The sequence below is a fragment of the Vulpes vulpes genome, chromosome 2 (genome assembly GCF_048418805.1).
Source record: "Vulpes vulpes isolate BD-2025 chromosome 2, VulVul3, whole genome shotgun sequence".
NCBI lineage: Eukaryota > Metazoa > Chordata > Mammalia > Carnivora > Canidae > Vulpes > Vulpes vulpes.
Genome location: NC_132781.1, coordinates 23,626,626 through 23,652,361, shown reverse-complemented (window position 1 = coordinate 23,652,361; position 25,736 = coordinate 23,626,626). Strand labels below are relative to the sequence as shown.

The 25,736-nt window shown below is 45.6% G+C and overlaps 1 protein-coding gene across 2 annotated transcripts in view; it reads left to right on the top strand.

The window, feature by feature from the left end:
* Positions 1–308: 308 nt before the first annotated feature.
* SOCS7 (suppressor of cytokine signaling 7) overlaps positions 309–25,736 on the top strand; it is a 32,081-nt gene continuing 6,653 nt past the window's right edge. The window contains exons 1-9 of one of the 2 annotated variants that reach the window (XM_025995804.2): positions 309–1,487; positions 8,282–8,346; positions 10,615–10,719; positions 11,176–11,277; positions 12,145–12,275; positions 12,791–12,959; positions 15,667–15,795; positions 22,393–22,528; positions 22,973–23,123. In XM_025995804.2, coding sequence (XP_025851589.2) covers positions 517–1,487; positions 8,282–8,346; positions 10,615–10,719; positions 11,176–11,277; positions 12,145–12,275; positions 12,791–12,959; positions 15,667–15,795; positions 22,393–22,528; positions 22,973–23,093 — 1,929 coding nt within the window. In that variant the 5' untranslated portion in view covers positions 309–516 and the 3' untranslated portion in view covers positions 23,094–23,123. The remainder of the gene's footprint in view (positions 1,488–8,281; positions 8,347–10,614; positions 10,720–11,175; positions 11,278–12,144; positions 12,276–12,790; positions 12,960–15,666; positions 15,796–22,392; positions 22,529–22,972; positions 23,124–25,736) is intronic. The other variant, XM_025995805.2, reaches the window with a different exon arrangement.

Genomic DNA, 25,736 nt, shown 5'->3' with positions numbered 1-25,736 from the left:
GGGCACAGGGCGGGACCACATACACAGGTGCTCCCGGGGCCAGCGGCTCTCGGCCAGGACCAAGCCAGGCTTTCCAGGGCCGCTCCCCCTCACCGGGCAGGGCGGCTTCGGCCTCAGCGCCCGGGAAGTGAAAAGCAAGGGTCGGGGCAGGGGACCAACGGCCAGGCGAGAAGCAGCCCACGGCCAATAGCCGCCCAGGCTGCACTCAGCGTCACGCTTCGCGGAGGCCGGCCCGAGCACACCCTGGGGGAGGGGGCGTGGTCACAGCCTCCCGGAAGTGACGCCATCCGGGGGCGGTCCTCGGCGGCGGCGGCGGCGGCGGCGGCGGCGGCGGCGCGCGCGGCCTGGGCTAGCGCTGGGCTCCGCGCGCCCCCCGCCCCCCTCTATGAGGCAGAGGCCGCGGCGGCCGTTAGCGCTGTCGCTCCGGGGGCCGCGGCGGGCGGGGCTCCGGCGGGGCCCGGCCTAGTCCCCACCCCAGCCCGGCTCCCAGCCGCCCGCCCTCCCTTCCTCTCCCCGATGCAGGGGGCCGAGCTCCGGGATGGCGAGGCGGCGGCGGCGGCCGCTTCGTACCGCGTCCTGAGCCGCCTGCTCGGCTATGGAGAGGCGGCCCCCGAGCCAGGCCCGCCGCCGCCGCCCCCGGGCCATGGCCCCCCTCCGCCCCCCTTCCTCGCGCGGCCGGGCCCGCGGGGCTCCCGGCCGCCGCAGCTGATGGTGTTCCGCAACGTGGGTCGGCCGCCGGAGGAGGAGGACGCGGAGGCGGCCCCGGAGCCGGGACCCTCGGAACTGCTGTGTCCCCGGCACCGCTGTGCCCTGGACCCCAAGGCCCTGCCGCCGGGCTTGGCGCTCGAGCGGACCTGGGGCCCGGCGGCTGGACTGGAGGCGCAGTTGGCGGCGCTGGGGCTCGGGCAGCCGGCGGGGCCGGGGGTCAAGACGGTCGGCGCGGGTTGCTGCCCGTGCCCGTGCCCGTGCCCCCCGCAGCCGCCCCCTCCGCAGCCCCAGCCGCCTGCTGCCGCCCCGCAGGCCGGGGAGGACCCCACGGAAACGAGCGACGCGCTGCTGGTCCTGGAGGGCTTGGAGTCGGAGGCCGAAAGCCTGGAGACTAACAGCTGCTCCGAAGAGGAGCTCAGCAGCCCGGGCCGCGGAGGAGGAGGGGGCGGCCGGCTTGTGCTGCAGCCCCCGGGTCCGGAATTACCCCCGGTGCCCTTCCCTATGCAGGACTTGGTTCCCCCAGGGCGCTTGGGTAGAGGGGAGCAGCAGCAACCGCCCCCGCCCCCGCCTCCTCCCGGGCCCCTCCGGCCACTGGCGGGCCCTTCTCGGAAGGGCTCCCTCAAAATCCGCCTCAGTCGCCTCTTTCGCACTAAGAGCTGCAACGGCGGCTCCAGCAGTGGGGATGGGGCCGGCAAGAGGCCTTCTGGAGAGCTGGCTGCTTCAGCTGCGAGCCTGACGGACATGGGAGGCTCTGCGGGCCGGGAGCTGGACGCGGGCAGGTGAGACCTGAGACCGGCTGGCAGGGGCTGAGTGACAAAACTTCCTCTTCTTGTTTCATTTCCCTTTTCTCCTGCTGCGAACACGGTCCTGATAATTCTTAGGATACGCGCTTTTCATAAGGAGGCATAGAGACTTAGGGCTAAAGGTGGTGACATCGCCCATTAGGTCAGAGCTGATGGTGGGAACAGCTCCCACTCTTCAGAGTTCACTCTGGTGACATTTCTCAGCTGGTTAGCATCTCTCCAATTGGGAGATGATTTGAAACCATCCTCCCACCCCCACCCCGGCCTGGCTTTTAAAGTTTTCCAAGATATATGTCTGCCATTACACCTGGTAGGGAGACTGCTGAAAACGTTTGGTCTTTGGGGGTAAAAAGTTGGTGTCGTAACCATTTTGCTTGTTATTCTTTCTGTGTACCAGCACCCCACCCCTTCCACACTCATGCAGACAAATAATGTGACACACTGGTGCAGCTGTAGGCCAGCAATGGTTTGGGTATCTTGGTTCAACATTTTAATGTTTTCCTGGTTGGTTTCTTAGATAGACTTGGTATCTCAAGCCTGTGGCCTGTGAGAATACAAAACAGTTTGCTTTCAAACTCATGTGAGTATTCTAAGTGTGAGATATAGGCATGGGTGTGTGAGTTCTAGGCCTATTGATGGAAATTCCAAACTTAGACATTGATTTTTTTTTTTTTTCCTCTGCATTTTTCAAGGGTGGACAGCACTCTGGCATCCCATGTTAGGTCTGGATATTAGTTTAGAGAGCTGTCAACTTTTGTGTCAAGGAGTGAGACTTCCTTTGTGGTACCTGCCATTGTGGTTTGCACTGCTGAGTGGGTTCTGAACAAAGATTGGAATTGGTTTCAGTGCAGCTCATATGATGGATTCTTGAGACACACTGGCAGCCACAACCTAAGGCTGAAGAATGGGGTAGACCAATACATTTGAGAACTTTACTGTTTACCAGAATCACATGGGGAGCTTTGGGAAAAGATCAGTATGCCTGAGGGCCCAAGAGTTTGAATTTCTACAAAGCTTCCCCCATGACCCTGAAGTGTGACCTGGACTGGGAACCTCTCACCCATGGACTTCTCCTGTCAGTGGAGTTTGCATACTCCCAAGAAGAGTGGGGTCAGTTTTGACTTTGCTGCCCTTTCTGAATAGTTGTGCCAGAGGATCATCTTGGGGATCAGACCTAAATCAAATTCCCTAAAGAGATTGGTAGGTTGATATGTGTTGCGTGCCCCCCCGCCCCCCGCCCCCGGCAGATGTTTGTTTCTGTCTTTGCTTCCCAGTGAACTTTTGCTGGGAGCTCAGGTCTTAAAAAAAAAAAAAAAAAAAAAAAAAATGTGTGGCTGCCGAAACAGCTTTTTTGTAGTAGGCTCTGCATTCGATGTTCCACTTACCAATATAGATGGAATTTTCATCAGATGGGGAGAGGGCAGGATTGAAGCTGTGGGTAATGACATAGGATAGACTGCTAATTTTCTTGTGGTTTGTCTTGCCTTTGTTCCATATTGACCAGGACTTGGTCTAAGATTCCAGAAACGCCAAATATGAGGTGTGGCGTGAAATTAGCTGCTACGTCTAATAGATTAGGAAGAGGAAAAGGCATATAACATTATACGGTTTTTTGCCTTTGGAAGCAGAATTTAATGGTCATTGGCTGCTCTGTTACCAACCCTCACACTAAGCACAATACAGATTTCTGCTGCAGAGCAAATTGGGCTGTAGCTCTGCAAAGAAGCTTAGTTCAGGGCACTGGAGAATTACATTTTTTGGTCCAAGGGCTTTTTCTGATGAATTGGAGAAGAGCTAGGTATTTGTGTATGAACGTTTGGTTGACTGCTATTAGGAGGCAGCGTGTTGCACAGAGAACGTGAACATCTAGATTCCGCTAACAACTCCAACATCAGCTGTGGAATGTAGGCCAATTTTGTCTTCATTCTTCCTCTTTTTTTTTTCATCTGTAAAATGGGAGTGATTCTTGTCTTGTTCCTGTCCTTGTAGGAATAGAGTGAAGTTGAGAGAAATTGAGATGGAATATTTTGTGCTTTTGGAGGAGAAGTAATAAGATTGAACTGGTAATTTTTTTTTTAAATGCTTAGGATTTGGTGCTGCTAGATTTGCTTGTTAGCTTTTCCACAGCTTACTATGTGCCAGTCTTGTTGGCAGCCTCGCAGCTGTGAGAAACTCGGTAAGTCTGGCCAGGGTAGTTGTGATTTCTATGATCTGCACCTAAGTCCGCCCTGTCGGGAGGAAGGATGAGTTTGGAATTTTAGCTTGTTCTCTTGTTTTGATTGGTGGGGACCTAGAGGCTGTGAGAAATGTCAGTCTTTTGCCAGAAGGTATATGACCTCCCTCCTTATTGTTGGTTGGGGTTAATTACAAGTCTCTGCAGTCTTTGCTGTATAATTTGGGGCTTTTCAATAAGTAACCTCTGGGTATGGTTCTCTTTGCCCTTCTCCACATCTACCTTTCCCACAGCTATCAGTAGAAAGTACTTCCTCTGGTCATTTTATGAGGCTTAATAGTTTCCATATTTTAACGTTAAGCAAACCTTTAATTCCTTTCAAATGCTTTAGAGTCTGCTAAGTGGACCTGCCTGGATATACTGAGTCTTAAGCCTTGTGTGAATTAGCTTTTCAAGTGAAGGAGGAAGTGGGCCCACCAACTAATCAGGTTTCTGTTCTGGAGAACTGGGCTAGGCCTTGTAGCACACATATGTTAGAATTCAAAGAGCTGGGCTTGATGCCTGTGGGCCTCGGTGTGATATAGAATTGCTATTTCAGGAAAACCAGTGAAGTTCCCTTGTCTGTTTCACATATGTTGAGCTGATTGTCTTCCTTTGTATTTAGTGAGAAATAGCATTTGATCTAACCTTTTAAAATCATCACATAATACACACATGGTTGGAAACGGGTACCTTGTTCATTTTTCAAAGTTTGTTTTTTCCGAGTTAACAGTTGAGATTATTATTGGCAGTCTTCTAATTGAGAGGTGGGGAAATGGAGAACAGTTCTGTAGTGGTTTCCTATCTATTTGTTTGGAAAAAAGATATATAATTCTGGAAAGAGAGGCAGGCTGTCTTGGCATTAGTTTGGGGCCCTTCTGTCATGGACAGACCTGGCAGACATGAGAAAGCCTTTTCTGTTTCCTTGGGTCTCCAGGTCTGAGGGGGTCTTTTTGAGGAATAGCATGACATGCTGAGAGCAGGATGATTTTACGGTGTGTGATGAGGAAGTTCTGACTTTGTGTTTGGGTTTTGGGTCCATACTCCATTGATCTTTTCAACTCTTGCCCCACAAAATGGTTCTGGTTGGCATCTATCATTTGGAATGAGCAACCTAACTTCAGAAATCTCTGTCCATTTGAGCCTGTGTCTTTCTCTCCTTAACATTTTCCCTGCTAAAATCATTCCAACGCTTTAGACATTGGGTTGTGGCTCTTGGCTCTTCCCCGGAAGTTCCCTCCATAGGTTCTTTAAGTTGGTTTATGATGGAGTTTTGGATCTGACCTTGCTGCACAGATGTCTGTGTATTGGAACTACAAATGAACACATGGTTTTTGTGCCTGTAGCACATGAACAGACACTGGCTTATGACGTGTTGGAAATGGCACGGGCTGGCTGACTTGGCACTGCATGCTCTAGCAGGCACAGAGGTAAATTGTGGCCATCAAACTTGACATTTGGACATCCGAATTTTAGATTTACTGTAGAAAAGGACGGGTTTAAGTTTTAGGACATCAGTAGAGGGGGTTTATGAACAAGAGAGGGAGGACAATATTATATCATGGTTTATATTTTAGATTTCAAGAAATTTGAAAAGTGGCCAGTGGTTTTATCAATGTGTTGTTGGCCCGTCTAGTGTAATGCTTTTAACTCATTTTATCCCATGGATCTGTTGCTGTACAATCCGCAATTTGCAGACTGGAAGTGGACAGAGGCATTCTCTTTGTTATCTGTAGCACAAGTGATGCATAGCTGACACAAAGGACTGCTAGCCCCAAAGAAGACCTTTACCTCAGGTATTCTGCTGCCTGTGTCCTTCTCTGCCACCTGAGATATAGCCCACCTGATCTTACCCCACCCAACCTCTCAAGTCTTTCTGCTGGTAAGATGCAAGTGGCTCACTGGCAAAGTAAAAATGACTTACCTTTGCACCCTAATGCTTGTCCGGGTCATCTGGGTAGGAATAAAACAACATGGGAATGTAGTATAGAAGGGTTAGTTAAAAATGTTACTGGAGCTGAATCATTCATGTTACTTTCCCAAAATGGCACATCCAGCTTAGGTGGGCTTTTATCGTATTAAATTCTTCATGTATACAAAAGGAGATACATAAAGTGTATGTGCAATAATAATAATGAATTGCATACTTGGGTACCCACCACTAAGCTTAGCAAATAGAATGTTATCAGTGGCTTTGAAGACCCCTGTGTGTTGCTTCCTGATTACATCTCTTCCCTCCCCCCATATAACCACCATCCTCAATTTTATGTTAATTGTTCCTTTGCTTTGTTTTTTATAGTTGTCTAGATTGGTCTTTTTATGAATGACTGCCATTAGAATGCTCTCAGGATCCTTGAGACAGAAACTGCTTTGGATTTTTAGTTAGCGTCTACCTGAAGAGAGAAGGAAGCACTTATTATTGTTATTAGCCTATCCGTCTCCTAGACCTTCTACCTCTTCAAGCCTCCAGCCCTGAGGCCCCCTTACTTGCCATCCCAGAGCTCGCAAATGGCTCTGCCTGTGTTCAGAGTCTGATGTATTTCTTTTTCTAGATCCTAGAAACTGATCTTCTTCTGCAGAATGCCGGGGGTGGGGGAGAAGATGAGCCGCAGTGAGAAGGCCCCCGCAAGATGTGTGCATTTGGGTACTGCCGTTCTTCAGTGCTTGGCACTGAAGAGGCTCGTCCCCAGCATGGGCAGATGGCAGAGTAATGCAGCTTCCTTTGAAAAGAGGCAAACGGCCAAATGGCTGAGGTGTGAACCCTTTGAGAGGCCAGTGCTTTAGGTTTCTACTTGCTGGGCTTCATGTGGTACCCACAAGTTATCAAATAAAAATCAATTTGGAAGCTCTTCCGTCTTAAAGCTCATGTCCAGTGGAATTAACTTTCCATTCCAGCCCTCTGGAGTTTTGGAACGGAGCTGCAGACTGTCACAGGCAACTTTTATAAACAGAGGCCTGTGTGTGGTTGTGTCTTATTTTGATGGAGCCGTGTCTCCTATGTGTGCCTTGGGTGGGGCAGGCACAGTAGGCACCATCATTAGATGAGAAGTCTCAGCGCAGAAGTTGCAGAGGGAGTGTGAGATTGGAATCCACCGTCTTGGCTTTTTCTGAGTAAGGTCTTCACAAGATGGTTTTGAAAAGCTTAGGCATCTGTGTTAAAACAAATGCGTAAAGATTTTCCAAAGTCAAATAATTCAAATAGGGTTTCATCTTGGATTTTCTATGCTGCTTCTTTGTTGGTGCATTTGAAGTTTTATTTAGTCCTTTGGGTGAGAGTAATTGTGGAAGGTGAGCCAGGTTTAAGGCCAAGAGTCAGGCGTTCAAGTTGTGGGTTTTTGTTTTTTGTTTCAAGTCTGGTTTGTTGAGGTATAATTTATGACCACCTAAAAGTCACCTTTCTTTTGGTGTCCAGTTCTATTAATTTTGGCAAGTATATACAGTCACAGAAGCTCTGCCACACAGTCCAGATAGAGCGTATTTTTATCACTTCTGTGAGTTCTTTCCCTTGTAGTCAATTCAATCATCCTGAGGTGAGGTTTTTGAGCTTAGCACATTTCTGGCCAGAAAGTCTTCGTTGGAGTCTTTTGGATTTCTTTCATTTCTCACTGAAAAGCCGGTTGAAATCGGTACAAAGTGAAGTTACCTTTCGTATATCTTTTCACAGGAGATCTGGGTTTTCCAGCTGGCTGCCTGGAGCCACATCAAGAAGTCATGGGGAGAGCTATATGACTGGCAGCTCAGAGAGGGGGAAGAGGCCATTTTCTTTGGGTACCAGGCAGAGCCCCTAACCTGAGGGGGTCCCCTTGTTAGCTGATGGCTTTGCCCCATGACTTGGGGGTATTTGTGTAGAAATCAAGGATCTTAGTGGTTGAACATTGCCTGTGCTTCTTATAGAGCCATTCTCAAGTCCAGATCTATTCCCTGGTTCACTTTGGGACCTTCTGCACCTTGGGGCAGGGCCACAGGGAAAGCCTTTGCTGTGAGATGGCATCTGTTAGGTCAAGAGCCATTTTCTTGGCTCTCATGAAAATCAACCTTGCATCTGACTTTTTTACTCTAGAAATGGACTTGCTAATTACTACTCAAGGTGTTTTGCTCTTCTAATATTGCTGGGTGTGGAGAGATCCAAAGGGATTTCTCATTGCTTTGTAGGCTGAACTTTGTAGCCAAATCCATTTAAGAAATTGCCTGAATTGGGACCCCTGGGTGGCTCAGCGGTTGAGTGTCTGCCTTTGGCTCCTGGAGTCCTGGGATCGAGTCCCGCATCGGGCTTCCTGCGTGGAGCCTGCTTCTCCCTCTGCCTGTGTCTCTGCCTCTCTCTCTTTCTGTGTCTCTCGTGAATTAATAAGTATCTTAAAATTTTTTTTTAAAAATTGCCTGAATTATTTCATTCTCCTCCTTTAATTTTAGGCTTTATTACAAAGGTGTTGCTGACAGTGACTAGGGTTTACTAGGTTTCTCAGGGCATCTGGAATTGAGTGTCATGGTGATTTAAATGTGTATGTGTTCATTCCCCCACCCTTCATTATATTCTCTGTGTGCTTTCTCATCCTCCCAGGAAACCCAGGTTGACAAGAACTCAAAGTGCCTTTTCTCCGGTCTCCTTCAGCCCCCTGTTCACAGGTAAGGGTGATCGCTCTCTTTTTTCTTCTGACATCCGAGAGCAGGCGTGTTCTGAGATCTGTCAGGAGACACTTGCAGGGGCACTGCAGGGGGAGCTGCAGGCGGGCCTACAGTTACTGCCTTCATTCCATGCCCGCTGGGTTTGGGCTGAGGCTATTTTTATGATGTGGAATGTGTTCTTGACTTTGGATGCTTTATAGTTTGAGATAGAGACTGCTTGCTGGTAATTAGGTGGCCCTGGCAGTTATGCAGTGCTTAGTTCAAGGTCATCACATATAAATTAAAAGTAGGAATTACAAACTTATAGGCTCACAGTACATAAACCACTCTCTAGAAGTCCTACAATTCCTGTCCCTGCTTCCAGGGGAGTTCATAGATTATCTAATAAACATGATCCACAATTATCTGGTCTATTTTTAAAGACTTTGGGCAAAGGGGATTACATGAACTCTTGTCTTACCCATTTTAGGAGCCAAGAGCTCTTGCAGCTGTTAAAGTTATTCATTGTGTCTAATTTAAATCTTTCCTCCTGCAGCAGAGAACACAGTTGCTTAAGTAGGAAAGTGTTTGACTATCCTTTGAACAATTGCCTTCCCTTTAATAGGGAACTTGCTCAGATAAGGAGCCTTTTTGTTATGTCAGTTGTATATGAAGCTTCTGCTTGGGTAGGTGGTGGAGGATCTTTAGCCCACTGCCTCCAGTGTCAGGAACTGAGGACTCCTCCTTGTTTGTGGCCCAACCCCAAAATCCTAACTTCAAACTCTTTTGGAGCTTGTATCCCTCAAAAAGATGACTGGAAGAATTATGACTTAGGAATGGACATTTCCAGAAGATGTTCAGGCTAGTGAGACCCCTATTACTACATGGACTGCTGTGAGTTGTCAGAACAAGTGAGTTGGTGTCTGTAGTAGGCACAGATGGAGAAGGAGGCCTCTCTTCTTACCCAAAGCCCAGAATTAAAGAATCCTGTCCTGTAGCAGCATGTTTTTCTCATTCATAATTGTTTCCTCTTTAAAGTAAGGTATACTCACCCACATTTGTACTTTCAGGTTTGGTGTTCCTGTTTCAGACAAACTTAGCTCTCTTGAATTACATCCCCCCTCCCCCTTTTTTAAAATTTACATGCTATACCTGTTGTCTAGACCTCTGACCCTCAGGAAACATACTCTTGTGGACTCACTGCATTATTCTGGGCTGCTGGGTTTTCAGCCACTAAGCTGTATGATAAGTCTGAGTCCGGCTTCCCAGAGCTTTCTTTTCTTTCTCTGCACCACCCCTCTTCCCCTTGCCCAGTAAGCTCTACACCCTAAGTGGGGCTCGAATTCATGATCCTGAGATCAAGAGTCACATGCTCTACTGACCAGACCAACCAGGCACCCCGGCAGAGCTTTTCTGCTTATCTTAATTAGTGCCAAGACCTTTGTAAACAATAACAGCAACAACTGTGTTTTAGATTCTGAAAGCTCAGCTCTTGGCCTTTTAAGAGATATTGGTTACCTCATTTTCTTAACTGGGAAATAATAAAATTCTAGCTGAGGGGCTAATTCAGCCTCCCAAATGAGAAAAAATTGTTGGAAATAACACCCCAGGGACCAAATTAGAGAAATCTTGAGTTCTCCTCAGAGTATCAGACCTACCAAAACTTGTCTGTCAGTCTTTGTTAATAAAATACCCTTTATCCTCTGGTGACTGAAGTAGAAAGAGGGTAGGTGGGCTTACGTGGCAAGAAGGAGGGTATATAGCAGATAACAGAACTGTATGATATGCAGGAAGTAGGAGAAACTCCCATGGAGCTTACCTGATTTGGCTGACTAAAAGAGGTTCCTTATTAGAAGTGTAAATATACTTTTTGGCCTTTGTAGCCTCAGCCATTAGGAACTAGTTGATACCCAAAATGGTTGGTTCTCTTCTGAGTGAATATTCTGGAAAATCTAGATGTAGAAAGCCATTTAGGAAGAAATTGGGGCTCACCTTGGGACCTTTATCTGCATTCAACTTAGGTACAGTTCTTAGATTCTTCTGGCACCTGGTTTCCATGTCCATTTGGACTTGTAACAAGTGACTTGCCTTGTTCCCTAAGGCAGAAATTTGTACACACATCTGTAAACAGGTGTTTGGGGTGATTCTGGCTCTGGGAAGCATTAGATTTTGAGATTTTTGAGAGCTGGGGCCCCTAGCCTTGCTTGCTTGCTCTTTGCTTTCCTTTGCTTTTGGCCTCAGCTTTGGACAAGGTGCTTCCATAACGTGCTTGCTCCATGAATCCCTCAGGTGAAACTGTGTCGCTTGTGGATGTGGACATCTCTCAGCGGGGCCTGACCTCTCCACACCCTCCAACTCCCCCTCCTCCTCCAAGAAGAAGCCTCAGCCTCCTAGGTATAGTCTCCATTGCTGTATGCCTTCTTGCCCTAGTGGGAGGGGGTGAGCTGTAGGGACCTCTTGTTCTTTTCCAGGAGCCAACAAGCTCTTGGGTTTCTAATAATGACCCAATTATCCCCTGTCCATTTCTCAGCACCCTTGTCATCTCCTTAAGCAGTTAAATGGGTCTCTTACCTGCATGCTGTAACATTTACTGTCCATATGTTGATTAGATCTGTACTTACCTTGCCCTGAATCTACTGCTAGTAGACTGCTTTAGGATTATCCTTATTTTTCTGCTTTCAACAAAGAAAACCAGGTTAAGATGATTGTTGCCCTTTGTGCAAAAAGACAGGGTGAAGGTCAGGCCATCTTGCTCCAGAGGGCAGCCTGATGATCCTTCTCCCTCCTCTGCTTCACCTCATTCATCTGTGCTCGTATTTCTGAACCTCTTGCTTCTGTTCTCTCTTCTAGATGATATCAGTGGGACGCTGCCTACATCTGTCCTTGTGGCTCCGATGGGGTCTTCCCTGCAGTCTTTTCCCCTACCTCCGCCTCCTCCACCCCATGCCCCAGGTTAGCTTAGTTTAGAGGCAAGCCTTGTAAAAGTTGGGAGTACAAAGTGATATACTCTTGAAGGATGGGAGAAGTCTATTTATGGAAATCATAGGACTTATGAGAAAGCTTAAATCTTATCCCCTTGGCTGGGCCAGAACTCCTTGGAATTGAGGCCAAGAACTGTTTTTTCTAACCCATTGTTCCCTGTGGAGGTGAATCTGATTTTTGGTAGGGATAAAAGACTATTGAATTTTTCACCTCTTTGCTGCTGATACTGCTTTGCAATCTCTGAGTAGATACCACTTAGGAGACCTCTTTAATTTCAGGTTGGCAAGGTTTAAAGTTCTCAAAATTCTCTGGTGTTTCTAAGTTTTTAGTATTTACTGCAGCCTTGTAAATAAGTACCAAGCATTTAGTAGCCCACACCTGCTTTGCCAGCCTCCAGTACCCAAGGAGTAAAATGAATGAAATCGGCATTCTTTTCTACTTGCCTGGCAAAATCGTTCCTCTCCCTGGGCAAGTAAACGAGTCACTATTTCCAAGGCTGCTTTACCGGCGCTTCACCTCGAGGTGGGAGAAGCTGGAATCGCTCTAGGCTGGTGAAGCCCCTGAAGTAGTCACCTTAGTCAGGTTAGTGAGCAGCTCCCCTACCCCTCTCTTGGGGTCGAATGCCCCCACCCATCCTTCACAGCTTACACGAGCCCACACAGCTTTTTGTTCCAGCCCATCCAGCTCTTTCCCACTGCTTTGGCTTCCACCCTTTCCAGCTTAGCTTCTAATGCCTTGCCCCTCTTCAGTTAGCATCTCTGTTTTGGGAGGAGGGTCTGCTTATATGGTTGGGAGCCAGGAGGGTGAACAAGTGACCGCCACTGTCTTGCCCCGCAGATGCGTTTCCCCGGATTGCTCCCATCCGAGCAGCTGAATCCCTGCACAGCCAGCCCCCCCAGCATCTCCAGTGTCCGCTCTACCGGCCCGACTCAAGCAGCTTTGCAGCCAGCCTTCGAGAGTTGGAGAAGGTAGGCGGTGCCCAGAGACTGGCGGCTGGTCTCCTCTCCCACTCTCCTTCTTCTGTCCTGGGCTCTCCTTTTCTTATTTTTAGAGGAAGAATAGTTATCTTGCCTCTGTATTTACAGTGCCAAAGCAATATGCTGCTATGATCAATTCCATAAGGGACATTGTAAAATTGAATCTTGGGGAAAAACGTTTGAAAGTGGTGAAGAACAGTTGTGGAGAGCTGTTCACCTAGTTGAGGCTGACTTTGACAGATTAACTGACCCAGTTCCCTCTTCTTTTTTTGGTTAGGCCTTCTTAATGGGATTGTAGGCTTATTATATTGTTACTTTAGAGGGCTAAAAGAATGAGCCGGCTATTCATTGCTAATGGTTAAGATGCCCTTAGCAACTCTTACTTAGTAAAATATTTTGAAAGTGGTGGGAAGGGAGTGGTTCTTCTGTGGTAAAATAGATTGTGCTGAAAACGTGCATGTTTCCCCAGTGCTGTGAAGTACCTGACCACTTCTTATTTTTGATAGTGTGGTTGGTACTGGGGACCAATGAACTGGGAAGATGCAGAGATGAAGCTGAAAGGGAAGCCAGATGGCTCTTTCCTGGTACGAGATAGCTCTGATCCTCGTTACATCCTGAGCCTCAGTTTCCGGTCACAGGGTATCACCCACCACACGAGAATGGAGCACTACAGAGGTAAGACATGCTGCCATTTGAGGAATGCTTTCTTTCCCCTGTGCTACTCTCTATTCTTGCTAGCTGGCCTTCTCATGGGAAGATTTTAGAGAGGTGGACTACAGAGAGGGAGGAAATCTCATTCTCCATTGAATGTTGTTATGGGTACTAGTTTCAGTCACTAGAAGGGATGTTGGCTGGGATAGGGAGGAAGGTGAGGGTTCTATGGAAAAGTATTCTCAGCATTTTGTCTTGGAAAGAGGAGAGCCTGAACAAGATGAACAGAACAAAGTTGGTAGAACTCTCCTAATAGAAGGAAAAAATAAGCTAGGACCATTCCACAAACTCTCCCAAGCTCTGTTCGTAATTAGGCTCAACATCTAGAGAGACTTTCTATTAAATCCTATACACAAAAAAGAGAATTTAGTGTTGATCCTTGGACTGTCCTGTGCTGAATTTCTTTGTCTGAGAGTCCATCACATCAGGTTTTCTTGCCAGGCAGCACGGTGATCATTTCTTTAGGTCACCTGTGTCGTCTCTTAGAAAATAGTGAGCAGAACTCAGAGACTCTTTGGGATCATCATGCTCTAGACTACCTGTCTTCCTCCCTGGGGGTACCTCCTCCTTTGTGGTCAGCAGGTGCTGAGTGCTGTGGTCACGTCTAGAGGCTGATTCTTTCAACCCTGCTGTCTGGACTGACTTTGCATTGTGGCATTCTGTCTCTGACCTGGGACAGAAAATCATGATGATCATTGGTGGCAGGGCTGGGTAATCCATCCTTTGTCAAATTTGCCTGTGTTAAAAATTTTTAAAGTGGAGATAACTTGGGATGCCTGGTGGCTCAGCTGTTGGGCGTCTGCCTTTGGCCCAGGACGTGGTCCTAGAGACCCGGGATCGAGCCCCACATCGGGCTCCTCGCATGGAGCCTGCTTCTCCCTCTGCCTGTGTCTGCCTTTCTCTCTCTGGTCTCTCATGAATAAATAAATAAAATCTTTAAAAAAAAAAAAAAAGAAAAAAAGTGGGGAGAACTTTGGGGAGTTTCAGGGACTCACCCCACATGTGATCAGTCTTACACAAGCTGTGTTAGACATGGCATCACAAGTGAGGACCTCCTGCATGGTCTCTTCAGCCACCACCAGGCCTTTTCTGCTCTTAGCTATGTCATGCGGTATTTACTTGGTTCACTTCTCCTGTGAGGCAGGAAGTAGTGCATTAGGCCAGTGCAGCTTTGTCAATGGTTTCCTCTGTCCCCACCCCTGCCTTAAAGGTACATGAAGAGAAAGGCCCTTCAGTCCACTGGCCTGAGAATTAGCTTGCTGTGGTGTAGCCTGCTGCCTGCTTTCCTCCTATTCCCAAAGACCAAAATCAAGCCAGCAGAAAAACACCATGCAAATTAAAGCATTTCAGAATGCAGTATTTCTTTTTTTTTTTTTTTTTTTTATTTATGATAGTCACAGAGAGAGAGAGAGAGGCAGAGACACAGGTGGAGGAAGAAGCAGGCTCCATGCACCGGGAGCCCGATGTGGAATTCGATCCTGGGTCTCCAGGATCGTGCCCTGGGCCAAAGGCAGGCGCCAAACCGCTGCGCCACCCAGGGATCCCAGAATGCAGTATTTCTTAAGGCTATGAAAATGACGACTGACTAGGCCATGAGAATGAGGAATGAATGCCTGACCTCTAGGTCCCTGATAGGTGAGAGGCCGGTAACGAGAGAACCTTCAAATGGTGCTCTCGTTACTTATTGTTCAAAGGGGCTTTCTTCCTTGAATAAATGGGATTTTTAATAGAAGCTTTGTGGGTCTCCCAGTTGCCAGTTTGCAATGGAGCATTTGTCTTCATCTTTTTAAGTGATACTGTGAGAGTAACTAGAGAGACTCAAGTCTGTAGTTCTCTTGGATTCTGTCCCTTTTGTAGGCAATTTCTTTGCATTTAATGCTTGAGTTTTTGGAGGTTTTGGTTTGGTTTTAGTCATGGGAGTTCAGATTCCCTTTTGCTTTTAGGACTCTAAAACTTGGGGTGGGATCTTTGCAACATACCATGGCGGGGAGAGTTGATTTTAAAAGTTAAAGAATGGGGCAGCCCAGGTGGATCAGCGGTTTATCGCCACCTTTGGCCCAGGGTGTGATCCTGGGGACCCAGGACTGAGTCCCGCATTGGGCTCCCTGTTTGGAGCCTGCTTCTCCCTCTGCCTGTTGTCTCTGCCTCTCTCTCTCTCTCTCTCTCTCTCTCTTTCTCTTTCTCTTTCTTTCTCTCTCTTTCTCACTCTGTGTGTGTATTTCATGAATGAATAAATAAATAAATCTTTAAAAAATAAAAATAAAAGTTTAAAGAAGAAAAGACTTAGAATTTAATGTTTTGTGCCTAACACAAGAATGAATGAGATTTGCAAAACTGATCTTCCTTTCTTGTCTCGACTATTCTGTAAATGCTTGAACACAGTATCTTTTGAAGAGGGCATCATTTAAACTTGGTTTTCCTATGGCAGTCTTTTCTTATGACATATGATTTAAAGATCAGTGTTCACACTAATGTCTTACTAAACACAATGTCTTTCTTTCCATTAATTGTGGAACAAACAGGAACAGGTGGCTTCAGGGACCTTTGTCTGACAACTTGCCTATAAACAATCGTCGCAGACTTGAGAATCATTAAGATGTTCAGGTTAGCTTCCCAGATATCTTAAAAGTAAGTTTTTACATCTTTACTTCTCTTTAATTTTCCATGGCAGGAACTTTCAGCCTGTGGTGTCATCCCAAGTTTGAGGACCGCTGTCAATCAGTGGTGGAGTTCATTAAGAGAGCCATCATGCACTCCAAGAATGGGAAGTTTCTCTATTTCTTGAGATCCAGGGTTCCAGGTAAGGCTATGGTTACGTTAATTAACTTACTTGGGTATGATGCAGTCTAGTATCAAAATATGTCCCCCTGCCCCCTAGAAAAAGCCACATTTACTTGAAGTTTTTTTCCTGGCTCCCATTGCAACCACTCTTCCTAGAGTCCAGTGGTTAGTCCCCTGCTCTTAAAACATTAATCCTTCAACATACTGAGAAGGAATCTTTGCTTTTCTGAACACACAAATGAGAAAACAAATGCTACCTCTGATGTCCAGCCATCATGTGAATATTTAACATTCAGAGGTGTGTCCCTATCCCTAATCCAAGCATCTCACAATTCCATGTGAAGCAGAGAGGGGACAACTTGCATAGGCCGTTTCTATGGGAATGGGGAAGGTAAAAGAGTATTCACTAGAAAGGCCATGATGAGAGTCAAGGAGACTGAATTCAATGGCAGTCAGCTGTGGATTTTGTCCATTTGTACTAAACTTGCTATTAAAGAGTAGATAGTTCTTGTTGTATCTCATATCTCTACCAGTGTTAAGTATAAAGGCATTTCTCCATTTGGGAGGATTGGGAAGTTCCCATCTTTGCTGGTATGGTTATATAGTCTTTCTACCCACTAAGTAGAGAGGTATCTATATAATCTCTACTGAAAGGAGAAAAGGGATGGTTTGGAAGAGTCTGTCTCCTTATTTTATAGGGTTGGGGAAAGGCAAAATGGCAAGCATATTAATTGAGGAATTTGTAAGATTCAAACATAACTTAAAATGAGAACTTCATGCATTCCCAGTGAATCAAATTAAGATTCTTAAGTAAACTGTGTGCCAAGAAATTGCTCTAAAAAGAAGTTCCAGGGGAGCCCCAGGCAGAACATCAGTAACAGGATTGAGCCAGGTTACAGGAATGTGTTTTATAATCTTGATGATTTAAATAAGGCATGACAGGGTGTGAACTGTATTAATTCTCACTTCATTTCGTATTTGCCTCAGTGCTGTCAACACAGTTGGGTCTCGTGCAGTTGACTTGGTTAAAGGGAAAAGTTAGAATCCTTTCTTACAGGAATTGACTCTTTAGTAATTTTTAAAGCTTGTGACTTTGAGAGATTATTTATTTGACAAACATTAATTCTGTAACTCAGTATCAAAAATAAGCCACACCTCTACCCTCAGAGATCTCATAGCCTCAGAGAGAGAATAGGTAGGAAGATAAAGGCAAGGGCACATGTAGAACTCAATACAAGGCATGGTGGTCAGTGATTGACAAGGGCAAAGGAAGCAGCTCTGTTTATGGGTGAACCAGGGAAATCTTCTCAGAGGAGTCTGGAGCATATATCTATTTGTAGGGTATTTGAGAGACTTTGAGGAGTCTTGGACTCCTCTGGTATAGCTCATTTCCTTGTACAAATGTGCTGTGTCTGCAGAAATTTTAACTAAGATTCTTAACTTTGGTAAGGGCTAGAACTTGTAACAGTTGCTACTATTTATTAACTGTGTATCCTGTGCCAGTTACTTTGTCAGATTCTTTATTTAAACATCTCTCATCTCTGAGGCACCTGGGTGGCTCAGTCGGTTAAGCATCTGCCTTTGGTTAGGGTCATGATACCAGGGTTCTGGGATCTAGCCCTGCCTCCGAGCCTGTTTCTCCCTCACTTCTGCTGTTCCCCCCTGCTTGTGCTCTCTTGCTTTTTCTCTTTATGTCAAATAAATAAATAAAATCTTTAAAAATAAAGGAATAAATATAATTTTTTATAACAACCCAAAGTTAGCTAATAGATTGGTCTAGTTATAGATAAGACCATTTTCATTTGCCAGTGAAGAAAGTGAGGCTGAGGCTCAAATGTGAAGTTACTTACTCTAAAAGTCACTTTGCAGGGACGCCTGGTGACTCCGTCATTCACTGTCTGTCTTGGGCTCTGGTCATGATCCCAGGGTCCTGGGTTGGAGCCCCCACAGTAGGTAGTCTGCTTCTCCCACTCCCTCTCCCTTGGCCCTTGCTCTCTCTCCCTCTCTTGCATGTACTCTCTCTCTCTCTCTCTCATAAATAAAATCTAAAAAAAAAAAAAAAAAAAAAAGTCACTTAGCTGATCAGTGCTCAAGTCAAAGTTCAAACCCAGGCTCAATAGTCTCCAAATCCTCTGCTTTATTTACTAACCACTCCATTAATGGGGAAAAGTAACAGCAAGCAGATTGAAATCTGAGTTTGCTGTGATTTGTAGAGACTACATAAGGAAGTCAGAAATGTGTTTATTAGTGGAGGATGTCTTTCTAGGACCTGTGAGGAATGCTACAGATAGGATATCTATTTATGGGCAGCCCTGGTGGCTCAGCGGTTTGGCGCCACCTTCAGCCCAGGGTGTGATCCTGGAGACCCGGGATCAAGTCTCACATTGGGCTCCCTGCATGGAGCCTGCTTCTCCCTCTACCTGTGTCTCTGACTCTCTCTGTGTGTCTCTCATGAATAAATAAATAAAATCTTTAAAAAAAAGGATATCTAGGGATCCCTGGGTGGCGCAGCGGTTTGGCGCCTGCCTTTGGCCCAGGGCACGATCCTGGAGACCCGGGATCGAATCCCACATCGGGCTCCCGGTGCATGGAGCCTGCTTCTCCCTCTACCTGTGTCTCTGCCTCTCTCTATCTCTCTGTGACTATCATAAATAAATAAAAAAATTTAAAAAAAAGGATATCTATTTATACTTAAAATTATAATCAAACAGAGAAGGCAAAGCAGAGTTAATATTTACTCCTAGACCATAAGTGACTTCTCTTTGAAGGATTGGGACAAAAGACAAAGCCAATATTCTCCTTTACCATTGTTTGTTGTCCTTTGCTTGTCATAAAAGTCTAGGTATTTCTGTGAGGTTGATTCTATCAGGGACTTGGTGTGAAGAAGAGGTAGTCATTAGCATTTGGGTCGAATTTTCTTTTTCTTTTTTTTTTTTTAAGATTTTTTTTTTAAATTTACTTATCAGAGACAGAGAGAGAAGGGAGTGGGGGCAGAGGAAGAAGCACACTCCATTCAGGGAGCCTGACGTGGGACTCGATCCCAGGTCTCCAGGATTACACCCTGGGCTGAAGGCGGTGCTAAACTGCTAAACCATCCGGGCTGCCCTAGGTCAAACTTTCTTAACCTGCACCAGGGATTTTTAACTCAGAATCTGAAAGGAGCCTGTTTATTGAGACTTTGGGATGATGATAACTGAATGCCTGCAAGGAGCCAGGTATTATTTCATTTCCCTTACAAAATCCTTTAAAGAGACACATAGTCTCCCTCTCTCCCTCCTTTCTCTCTCTCTCTCTTTCTTTCTTTCCTTCTTTCTTTCTTTCTTTCTTTCTTTCTTTCTTTCATTCATTCATTCATTCATTCATTCGGATTAAGAAACTGAGGTACAATGAGGAGCTGGGGTGGCTTAATCGGTTAAATGTCCTACTTTTGATCTCAACTCAGGTCTTGATCTCAGAGTTATGAGTTCAAGCCCCACATTGGGCTTAGTGTGGAGCCTATCTAAACACACACACACCACAGAGGTACAGTGAGTTACAGAGCCAGGATTCAAAGTCAGGTTTTTTTTCTGGCTCAATACTAGAGCTGGCTGCACTAACAGGCCATGCAGACTGGTGTTAAAGGGACGCCAGGGATCATAGGGATCATAAAGCTAGGACTAATGGAAAGTTCCGAATGGTGGCAAGTAAGGAACAGAAGGAAGGAAATTAATTAGAATAAATGGAATAATTGGCATCAGGGGAGGTACCCTTAGTGAAAATAAAAATGATGGCGCCTGATCTTGGTTTCCCCCTTCTCTCTCCCTAGTAGTGGAGCATGGTCACTGAAATCACTGTTTGCATCTTAGTCTGGTGCATTCCACAGTTACAAACCAAATGCCTAACACCACCATGCAGCAGTCTCAAAAAGAGAGTATGATTGGATTAGTATGGAACCCCTGATGCTGTTAGAACCAAAACTCAAAGGGAGCATATCCTTCTTTGTTGAGAGGATCTTCATCATCTGTGAAGTGCATGAAGAGAAAAAAAACAATTTTTTTTCAAGATTTTATTTTTAAGTAATCTCTATACCCAACATGGGCCTTGAACTCACAGCCTTGAGATCAAGGGTTGTGTGCTCTACCAATTGTGCCAGCCAGCAATCCCAATACCTTTTATTTTTTAATCACACTTTGAATTGCACAACTCTTAAGGAAATTTATCTCTCTTTTGTAACCATCATTAATCTTATAATTATTTGTTCAGTGACAGGTCTTCACTGTTTCCCAGGGTTTCTTAATTCAGCACTATTGACATTTTGGGCTGGATAACTCTGGTCTTCAGGGAAGTTTGGTTTGGCAGAAAGACTTGTGTGTAGGGGGTGTTCAAACTTGGAAGAAATTTGTCACCCCTAATCTGGTCCTTTTGGGGGGGACAAACAGTGAAGTGGCCAGAAGCTAGATTGGTGCCCAAAACCCTTGATATAAAGGACCAAAGGAAGGTTTCTGATGGTCACTATTTCACCTCACCCTCTCTCTTTCTGCTGTCCTGGAGTGTTATCTCAGATTTATTTCCATTTCTAACCTCTTCCATTAACATGTTCTGGTTGTGTGAGCTCCAATTGTTTGCTGTGTAAGGGGGCAAACAGTAAATGGTCAGGTTGACACGAGGGAATATCAGAGAATTAACAGGTTTCAAATTGCTATTTGTCAACCTAAGGCTAAAAGTAACACAATTAAATAGGCAAGCATATATGGTCATTAAAATTCAAGTAGGCAAACAATCGGATAATTTTATGCTGCTTATTATCCTGATATCTTTAAGCACAAGTCTGATAGTACTGTGTCTTTGGGAATAAATAGATTCATAAATTTTATCTCTGAAACATCATTTTGAATTTAGCATTATTACAACCCTCCCCCAAAAGCTTTCTGTTTGCCATAGTTTAATTTACTAAAGAATATTTTTTAAACATATAAGAGAGGGTATAAATTCAAAGAGGCCTTTGAACCCAATACCATTTTAAAACCACTTGAGTTTAAATATATTCAAGGGAGAAAGTGTGATTTTTTTTTTTTTAAACTGTATGTGAGAGGAAAGGACCAACCATACAGGTGGAGGAGGGCTAAGTGCTTCAAGGTGTAAGGCCAAGGACTGAAGGAATAGGAGTGAGGAGTGGACTGAGACCAGTCATGCATCAAAGTGCTGGGACTGTCGTGGACAGCAGAAGGGCAAGTGCTCTGGGGAGACACCTAGAAAAACCCTCTGAGGTTCTGTGGACCCAGCTCTTCATGAGACAAAGGAGGTGCTCATGGCAGGTCAATTTTGTTGGTTCTGTGTGGCGAGCAAGTTCTCTGAGCCCAGTAAGCCTCAGCTTCTTCCATATGTGAAATGGGGATAATAGAGATACCTGTCTCAAAGTATAGTTTGAAGACTAAGTGAGTTAAATGTTTTTAAGTCATGCTTGCTTGCTTAGTAACAGTATCATAGTATTTTAACTTTTTTCTTTTTTAGAAAGTCCACTACCAATTACCATGCAAAGGCTTTGGGAGACGATCTGCAAGCTTTAAGTTTTTCTTCTCACACCTTCAAACCAAATTTTAAAAACACTGGAAATTAAACTGTAAAAACATATATATGTTATTTTCCAACGAGATGTGTCTGCAGAATTTTGAGAGGACAGTGACTGAGAAAAGAATTCTTTCAAAGATTTTGCAACTCATTCTTTCTGAGAGCAGTTTGCTTATTTACCTTCTGCAGGCTCTTTGTTTCTTGAAACCAGGATATTCTTTGTTCCCTTGAATTGGTTTAAGTGTTCCTGCCATTGTGGATGTCTCTGTTCTGTGGCATTGACCCTTGGGGCTTGGAATTTCCCAGCACCAAGCCTTCTGATACTGATGAAACCAGGGTGTGTCCCATTGGGCCTGGTTGGCATTAGGCAGCAGGCACTTTGGCACTGAGTGCTACTCTTCCAGCTTGCCCAAGCTACTATAGTCACTTTCCTATTAAAAGCATCATCTTTTTTTTTTTTTTTTTTTTTTTTTTTTCTGTTCCTGGACCCAGCCTAGAATTTCAGGAGCAAGAAGGATGGGAGGAGGTGGGGGGTGGGGGCACAGTGTGGGAAATAAGAGGTGGTTAAACCCACTTGTCCTGGCTTGAAGTAAATGGCAGGAGTGCAGGATTGTAGACTTGATCCTAGCCATTGCTTTCTACTTAACAGCTTCTTAGTTGGAATTGGCCGGGGACCCCTCTGAGCAGCCTTCCTGAGTTCTCTCCTTCAGGATGCTGCTAGATGTGCCCTATAAGTATCTCCCATTCCTAGCAGGGATGCTTTGATTCTCACTTTTCATGGAGAGCCTAATGCTCTCTAGCATGGGCTATTCTAAAGAGCTAGATTCTCAGCTGTTAAGAGTCATGCTAGGGAGGCCCTTGGCAGAGGAGAATGGAGTCTCTTGAGTGAAATATTAGTGGTAATGCTTCTGCAAATGGAAATCACCAGTTCTTTGTGGAAGGGAGCTTTTGCACAGAACGAACATGCGAACTATAAAGAAACCCTATTTCCCTTCCCTGGATTTATTTCATAAGTTGTAGTTAGCTGCATTATTCCTTCTGAATATGTCCTTGGTTTTCATTCTTGAAGGACTACCACCAACTCCAGTCCAGCTGCTCTATCCAGTGTCTAGATTCAGCAATGTCAAATCCCTCCAGCACCTTTGCAGATTCCGAATCCGACAGCTCGTCCGGATAGATCACATCCCGGATCTCCCACTGCCTAAGTACAATGGGGTCTTTCGGGTTGGGGCAGGAATGGAGGCTTAGTTAGAAATGTGAGTGAGACCTGCCAGCTGATTGCACAGGCAGAGCCTGGCGCTATTCACGACACCCTCCTTTCTCTTCTCATGTGTCTTAGCACCTAACTCTAGAAGTATCACATGGCAGCTAGAAGGGAGGAAGGTGTGTGTGTGTGTGTGTGTGTGTGTGTGTGTGTGTGTGTGTGAGCCTCCCTTCTGCAGTCTTTACAAAGACTGGAATGGAGGTGGTAAGAGGGAGGGAAACGGAACTATAGCAAGTAAGAATGTGGGAAGTTTCTTAGGTGGGCAGAGTTTTTTTGTGTAGTCACAGCCATATAGGGGTTGGGGAAGAAGGAAGGGTTGAACAAAGGTGGTCTTTTGTTTATGGTCTTTGTAAATAACACTTAATCCTTCTTGTATTTTTCACAGACCTCTGATCTCTTATATCCGAAAGTTCTACTACTATGATCCTCAGGAAGAGGTATACCTGTCTCTAAAGGAAGCGCAGCTCATTTCCAAACAGAAGCAAGAGGTTGAACCCTCCACGTAGCGAGGGGCCCCCTGCTGATCGCCGCCAAGGGTATGAGCTCTCTGCCTCACTGTCCAGCCAGGTCTTTCCTGGGACAGTTCCTGTCATGTGGTGGGCCTTGCCACCCTTCCCACACCCTATATGTATATTTCCAATCCAGGCATCTGCCCAGAGAGTCACCGGATCTGTTAATGGGGTCCCCATCGGGGTATATCATGGGAGAAAAGCAGATAGACATGAGGGGCTTAAAAAGTATTTGCCAATCGATGTGCAAGCTAATTATTGAATATAAACAAGAAGGGAGGACACATAAACGTAGCTAAATGTGCAGCCTTCTCTCATACTTTGGCCAATCTCCCTGCTGTTGCACAAATGACATTAAAACAGGAAACCAAAAGGGAGGGAAATGTCATGAAAGAGAACGCAAACATGTCTTTAATTGCAACAGGCATGCACTTCAGTGAGAACTCCCATGTCCCATGGCTTGGAATGTGGGTGAGGAAAACAAGCTCACTCTTCTAGTTAGAGTTCCATCTGGACCACTGAAGAGTAAATTATTGAAAAGAATAAGTGCATCAGCTAAGGAATTCATTTATCTAAGAGGCCCTTTACATTGCTACATTACGTTGCTACATTAACTGAATTCTCCTCGTGTATTTTCCCCATTAAATATCTTGGAATACTGGTTTGTGCAGATTGCTTCTAATTAGTCTTTTAAGCTGCCTTCATGGGAGCATTTAAAGATAGAGGTGAAGTGAGTAGAGAACAAAATTGCCAGAGAGCTGTGATTCTGGTAGTGTGGGTTACATGCAAGACCTGACATTCTTGCGATCTGCCAGCTGTGATGACCCCTTGTCTCTCCTGTTCATGTAGACTGTCCTCTTGAAGCACTGAATATGTCTGCTGCTCCTCTAGCCTTCTCTGTTCCTCAGTGCCATTTCCCACATGATACAAACTAAGGGGAAAACCCATAGAGTGACAGCCTTACGGATGAAGAGAGTCTTCATCTCTCTGTGCTCTCTGCTTTCTTTGTAACTGGAGAGCATGATGACTGGTGTTATGCCCCTCGGGTTTTCATGGGCCGTGGCCTCCCCTCTTAGCTCTGGAAGTCCCTGATCCTATTGGGGGAAAGCATGTGAACTGGGCTAAAAGGATGAAGAAGGGGAGATGGAATGAAAGAAGAGAAATTAAGAAATCGTAACTCTGGGAGGCTACAGAGCTTTAATTTAATGCATCCCAGACTGGGTGTACAATCTCTTGTCATATCTTCAATTACATGCAAATTGTGTGCCCTTGGAAACAACTGCTAAAACATCAAAATGTTCTGATATCTAGGAGGATGTCTCTGCTTGGTGGCTTTGCAGCTGAAATTAGGATGGGAAGATAGGAGAGAACCAGGGAGGCACGCCTACACAGACGCATCCTTGTGGAGTACTTAGGACTTGTTAGCTAGAGCACCACCTCTGCGGGTGCTGTGCCTCAGGAGGAACCCTCCCAAACAGCACATTCAGAGGTGGGCTCAGCGTGGTGGGGGTGGCTCCCAGCTTCAGTGTCTGGGGAATAAGTAACTAACATGGAGCAGAGAAGTTTTGGGGTAAGCAGGGCTTGGGCAGCCCCCATGGCACAGCGGTTTAGCACCACCTGCAGCCCAGGGCATGATCCTGGAGACCCTGGATCGAGTCCCACGTCAGGCTCTCTGTATGATGCTTGCTTCTCCCTCTGCCTGTGTCTCTGCCTCTCTCTGTCTCTATGAATTAAAAAAAAAAAAAAAAAAAGCAGGGCTTGCTGGCTGAAAGCAGGACAGAGGAGAAGTAGTTACACTTACTCCATGTGTGCAGGGGCAGGACAAGAATCACAATGGATTTAAGGTAGAAGGAGTTTGACTTTAGTCCCACTATAGAAGAACTGCTTTCACAGGTCCAAAGGCAGAATTGTCTTTCACAGGCCCTAGTGAGCTCCCCACTTGTTTGTGCATTCAGCAGCACTGCCCCCTTGTTAAGTATCCATGTGGATTGGGAAGAGCATGCTGAGCCAGGTAGTCTGTAGTCCTGAGCTCACTCACCTGCAGTTTTCATGAGGAAAGACAGACTGAAAACATGTAAAGAAGTGAATAGGCTAATTTCAGTTGACTGTACGTGTTAATGAGGACTAAAACCTGATGAAGTTTAGTGATCAGTGGTGGGATAGAGGTACTCAAGTTTGGATGATCAGGGAAGGCCCTTGTGAAGAAGTGTCATTTCAGCTGAGATCTGAGTATCAAGGAGTCAGCCAGGAGAGGATCTGGGAGTAGAGCATTTGGGTAAGGGGTCCAGTAAGCATACAGGCTGTGAGTATGGGGGGTGGTCATGTACTGGCAAAGGATTAAACTGGACTCTTGGGGTCTCTTTGCTGTGTGTGACACCAGGATTGTTGCCTGTGGCAAAGAATAAGCATTATGCTGTCCTCACTCCTGATTGAAACTTTAGGGCTCCTAGAAAAATGGGAAGTAAAAAAAAAAAAAAAAAGAAAGAAAAATGGGAAGTAACACTCCTGAAGGGAGACGTCTTTATGTTGTGAAATTTGGCCCTTATGACTTCATGTTGGTCGGGCTGATTTTAATTTGGGAGTTCTGAATGGTCCACTTGGTCTTTGTGTGCTGTTACCTGGGGAGTTTCTTTTTTTATT